The 5,763-nt window shown below is 61.9% G+C and overlaps 1 protein-coding gene across 1 annotated transcript; it reads right to left on the minus strand.

Annotated features, from left to right (window-relative positions):
- Nucleotides 1-570: 570 nt before the first annotated feature.
- Nucleotides 571-2,267, minus strand: Actg1 (actin gamma 1). The gene is made up of 5 exons (XM_051159197.1): nucleotides 2,120-2,267; nucleotides 1,795-2,034; nucleotides 1,063-1,501; nucleotides 798-979; nucleotides 571-714 (listed from the first exon to the last, which is right to left on the minus strand). The coding sequence occupies exons 1-5, from the start codon at nucleotides 2,240-2,242 to the stop codon at nucleotides 571-573; spliced, it is 1,128 nt and encodes a 375-aa protein (XP_051015154.1). The 5' UTR covers nucleotides 2,243-2,267.
- Nucleotides 2,268-5,763: the final 3,496 nt, after the last annotated feature.

Genomic DNA, 5,763 nt, shown 5'->3' on the forward strand with positions numbered 1-5,763 from the left:
TTTCTTAAAGTATTGAGTACAAAAAACCTTACATAAATTAAAAGGATGAATACATTTACAGGTGTAATGCAAACGTTCCCAACTCAAGGCAAGTGACAACCCATGGCCATCAGGAGGGAAAAAACCAGAATGGAAACTGGGTCCTAAGGCTCGGACTTCCCCACCCTGTTAGACCGGCAAGACGGAAGTGGTGATCGATCAGGAACCCTTGCCAGCCTCGAGAAATCCTGAAGTCAGCTGTCGGTTAATACCCTGCACAGATCACTACTGCTCACACTGGTCCACCAGGCTGGGGATGTCTCTTCCACAGCGTGCCTTCCCCAGCCACCAGGTGACCGAGCCACATGGACTAAGGGCTAAGTCAAGATATGCACAGGGCATTAAACATATACCAAGGGAACAGTTAACTTGAATACCAGGTCAAAATCAGCAACAAGTTCTACGACCCAGTGCTGATATTGGATACAAGCTTCAAGGACAAATTTCTCTTCAAAGGCTTATTCCAGTTTCATGAGGCTAGCATGAGGCGTGTGCATTGCCAGGGCTCGTGCAGCAGACGCCGGGCACCGCCTAGAAGCACTTGCGGTGGACGATGGAGGGCCCCGACTCGTCGTATTCCTGCTTGCTGATCCACATCTGCTGGAAGGTGGACAGGGAGGCCAGGATGGAGCCGCCGATCCAGACTGAGTACTTGCGCTCAGGAGGGGCGATGATCTGCAAGACAACATAAGTGAGGACTTGAGGGCCCCTGGGCTCCGCCTCCCACTCAGCGGCTGGGCTGGGCGGCAGCCACTCACCTTAATCTTCATTGTGCTGGGTGCCAGGGCTGTGATCTCCTTCTGCATCCTGTCGGCGATGCCTGGGTACATGGTGGTGCCACCAGACAGCACTGTGTTGGCGTACAGGTCCTTGCGGATGTCCACGTCACACTTCATGATGGAGTTGAAGGTGGTCTCGTGGATGCCGCTCGACTCCATGCCTAGGGGACAGAGCTCATTTAGCCACCAAGTCCTTCCTGTGTGGTCCAGCCCGCAGCACCTACACCACACCCTAGACACCTACCCAGGAAGGAGGGCTGGAACAGCGCCTCTGGACACCGGAACCGCTCATTGCCAATGGTGATCACCTGCCCGTCGGGCAGCTCATAGCTCTTCTCCAAGGAGGAGGAGGAGGCAGCAGTAGCCATTTCTTGCTCAAAATCCAGGGCCACATAGCACAGCTTCTCCTTAATGTCACGCACAATTTCCCGCTCAGCAGTGGTGGTAAAGCTGTAGCCCCGCTCAGTCAGGATCTTCATGAGGTAGTCTGTCAGGTCCCGGCCAGCCAGGTCCAGACGCAAGATGGCGTGGGGAAGGGCGTAGCCCTCGTAGATGGGCACTGTGTGTGTGACCCCATCACCAGAGTCCATGACAATGCCAGTGGTGCGCCCAGATGCATACAAGGACAGCACCGCCTGAATGGCCACGTACATGGCTGGGGTATTGAAGGTCTCAAACATTATCTGGAGAAGGACAAAGCACCTCAATGAGTGAGCAGCAGGGACCCAGGGAGCCACCTGCACCCACACACTACATGCTGCATGCCACAAATGTGATGTGTGAAAGAAAAAAATAAAGAGCAGAACACAGGCAGAAACGCAAACAGAAACCTGGAGGGCGTCAGGGAGGAAATGCCAGGAGAGGAGGAACAGAACCCTGGAAACACCAAAGAGACGCTTGAATGTCAGGAAATGAGGCAGAGCAGAAAATGACTCGTCAAGACTCGGGGAGAGCAGAGGCCGCGGGCCAGGCATACCTGCGTCATCTTCTCTCTGTTTGCTTTGGGGTTCAGAGGGGCCTCGGTCAGAAGCACAGGGTGCTCCTCAGGGGCCACACGCAGCTCGTTGTAGAAGGTGTGGTGCCAGATCTTCTCCATGTCGTCCCAGTTGGTGACGATGCCGTGCTCGATGGGGTACTTCAGGGTCAGGATACCTCGCTTGCTCTGGGCCTCGTCACCCACGTAGGAGTCCTTCTGGCCCATGCCTACCATGACGCCCTGACAGAGAAGGCCGGTCAGGCTCGCCCCACCCGTCGCGCCCCAGGGCCCGCAGGGACAAGGGAGTCCACTCCTCTCCACTAACCTGGTGCCGGGGGCGACCGACGATGGAAGGGAACACGGCCCTGGGGGCGTCGTCGCCAGCAAAGCCAGCTTTGCACATGCCGGAGCCATTGTCAATGACGAGCGCGGCGATCTCTTCTTCCATTGCGATCTGAGCGGTATGGACGCCCCGGAATCAGCGCAGCCCTCACTCGACCCAGTACGAGCCACCCACCCGGAGGAGCGCAGCTTCCCCCCTCCCCGAGTCCCCAGGGACGGCGTAACCGTCGGCAACCGGCGGCCCCCCGTTCCGCCGCGGCGCGGAGGAGCTGCGCACTGCGTCGGGCCCCGCCCTGCCCCCCCAGCAGGATCCCGAGCCCCGGCTGCAGATCGGGGCGCACCCGCCGGGGGGGGACCTGGGCTGCGCGGCGCTGCGGCTGGGGACGCCCGGGCTAGGGCGGGCTACGCAGGGAAACCGGGCCAGACCCGGGCTGCGAGGGGTGCGGGCCTCTTACCGACGGAGGAAGGGCGACAGAGCAGCGGGAGAACACGCACAGTGAGCCGGCGGCGGAGTGTGAGATCGACCGCGGCCTCCCCCGCCGCTATTTAAGCCGGAGCGGGCCGCGCTCGCGGGCGGGGGCGCGCGCGGCCCCAGAACATGTCCATATATGGCGATCTTTCCAAAAGCCGGGCGCCCATTGGCCCGCCCGCCAGGCACACGTGGGGCCTGGACCCGCCCGCCCCTGGCCCGCGCCGTCGCCAACGGCCCCGCCCGCGCCGCCCCCGCGCGCCCTTGACCCCGCGCGGGCTTGGCCTCCGGGGGTCGCGGCGAGCGGCTCCGCCCTGCCCGGGGACTGCGGTGCAGCAAGGAGTGCCCGCCCTGGTTGCGCCCCGAAACTGCCGAGCCCGGGCGGGCCGCGCCCCGAGCCGGGGTGAGTCCCGTGGCCCCCGCCCCCCTGTGAATTTTGCGTCCCGCGCGCCCCCCGGGAGCTTTACCCCACGGGCTCCGTACAAAGCCGGGCCGCAGCAGCTGGTCCCTGGCTGGGGAGGGGCTGGCAGGGTCCCCCGGGGGTCCCGGGAGCGGCCATCGCACCTCAGTCACGTAGGAGGGGTCGCCTACTCCCCCACTACAGCCACATCCGCGTAGGACCCTTCGCGGGAGGAAGGGTCGTCACGGGGTTGGGCACCACTGCACAGTGCGTGGGCATTGTGTTGTGCTGGCCTCCTGGGGGCATTCTGGGGAAACTGAGGCATGGAAGGTCTCATGATATTCAGAATGATCTCGCCCCGCCCCCTTCTTGGGCAGGCTGACAAGACACCTCTCTATTGAGTACGGGGTCCGGGTGAAACCGGTTTGGGGCACAGAGTGCCTAGACCTTATCCCCCGCCGCCCCTAGACAGGCGTGAGGGGCGGCATCGCAGCCCTACTCCCCCCCCCCCCATTAGACGGCCCTGGCAGGGTCGTGGCCGTGCCTTCCAGGGCTGCGCCTTGACTGCACCCGGAGGGGAAGCAGGCACCGTAGTTCCCTGGGTGTATTTGTAAGCTGGGTGCATTTGTAGAGTGGCGGTGAGGTGAGGGACTCCAAGGTCACCAGGCATGCAGCTTGGTTCCAGCAGGTGGGGGGCGGTGCCCCACCAGCCCTCACACGGCGCTCTCCGTGCGCCCTCAGACCTGCAAGGGCAGCTCCCCTTCTGAGACGTGAACACGAGACTCCAGGGGACCAAGCAGCCTGCCCGGCTAACCTGCTGGCCACAACCCGTGCCAACAGCCAGTCCCTGCCCCCAGAAGGGCGCTGGGTGGGCCTGGAGTACCCAAGTGTAAGCACAACCCATGGCGGGGCTGGACCTCCAGAACCCCCGCCATGAGCCTGCAGGGCCTTCCAGGTGGGGTGGGTGGGTCCCCAGACACGGCGCCGCACACTGAGACGTGGGGGGAGCGGGAGGTTTCGGGGAGCCCTCACTCTCTCTCTCCCCGGGCTACCCGAGCACTGCCCGGGCCGCGCTCGCAAACCGGCTTTCTCCGGACGCCTTTGTCTGCGCGTGCAGAAGACGCCGCGTCTGCGGAACCGCTCTGAGCCCCGAGTTCCCGCTGGCGCCGGCGGGGGCAGCCTCGTCCGGCTGCGGGGTGCGCGGCGGGACCCAGGTGCGGCTCAGGTGAGCGGGTGGGGGCGGCGGGCGGCGCGCAGCCATATTTGGCGATTTGGACCCGCGCTCCGCCCGCCGCCCGGAGCCCAGTGGCGGCCCTGAGTCACGGGGGCGGACGTAACGGACGGGGCGCTCGACCGCGCTCCTCGCCTTATTTAGTCAAGCAGGCTACCCATTGGCCCGCGGGACAAAGGCGGTCCGGGCCGGTGCACGCGGAGACCCTCGGCTGTGCGCTCGGGCTCAGAGACGCAGCCCTCCCTCCCTGGGGACCGCGGGGGAGGGGTGGCCCCCTAACGCTGTGCACCGGAAGGCCGCGCCGTGATTTTTCTATTTTGCAACTGGGCAGTGTGAGGTCTCATGCAAGGTCGGGGCCATTCTTTAGTGCCGAGGAAGTTTGTGGCCCCACCCCTCCCGGGCCAGCAATCGAGAACGCCTGACTTCCGCGAGCCTGCAGGCCAAGGCCAGCGGTGGCCGGTCTGCCAGAGGTGGGCGTGTCCTCCCGTTGTAAAGAAAGACTCAGTCTAAAGAAATGGTAGGAATTTTTAAATTTTTTTCCCTGTGCTGGCTTTGGTCAGTTTTTATTGTGACCTTGATGCACCTCATTTCCTATTCTGGTCGTTTAATGCATGAGAAAACGGCTGAGAGGTGAAAGGTCCGATTTAATGCAGTCTGGCCGCACCCTAAGGCTCTGCCCCCAGTTCCTGGTCACCTCTGTACTTCGTACCTCGATCCTCCAGCACATGCTCCGCCCACCTTGGCACTTCCATATTTCCTCCTAACTGCCTGGTTTCCTGTTGGGCAGATGGAACAAGAAACTTGGTCTCTGCCATCTGGGATGTCACCTTAACTCTGTAACAGAAGGGACTGAAAAGCCGTGCGACCCAGGGCAGGGCTGGGATGTAACCCAGGGCTAGCGGCTCGGTAAGGGCGCACTGCGCACTGCCAGATGCCAACATGAAGGGTGATGGCTCAGCTCCTCTGCTGTCTTTGAAACCTTTCTGTAAGTCTAAAAACCCAAATAAAAGTAAAATGTGAACGTCTGAAGGAAGCAGAAGCTAAATGCCCTGAGCTCGTTCTCCTCCTCTGGGACTCTGCAGACACACCAAATGCAGGTGTGACAGGACTGGCCTTTCCACTGCAGGGGAGGCCGGAAACTGAGGGTGAGACTGGGGTCGTCTGCGGTGACAGGATAGCGAGCCAGAACGCACAGCATATTACCACCATGAAGGCCACGGTTCTGCAGGCGCCCTGTGCATACCACATGAAACTGTTGGCCAACCATGAGCCTGCTGTCCCCTTCAGCAGGACATCTGCTCAGCCTAGGTGGTTCCCAACTGCTCCAAAACCCTGTCTCGAAAGAATTGCTCTCCTCCAAGGGCCTCCTTCCTCCTCCTGAGAGGCCAGCACCTCCTAAACACCACACACCCACACCCCCACACCCCCACACACACGTCCTTGTTCTCGGCAGCACTTTCTTGTCTTTAGCAAGCCATGCCCCCACCGTGAGGAGCCCTGAATATCCGATCTCCTCTGCTGCCAGCG

Source organism: Acomys russatus, chromosome 16 (genome assembly GCF_903995435.1).
Source record: "Acomys russatus chromosome 16, mAcoRus1.1, whole genome shotgun sequence".
Classification (NCBI taxonomy): domain Eukaryota; kingdom Metazoa; phylum Chordata; class Mammalia; order Rodentia; family Muridae; genus Acomys; species Acomys russatus.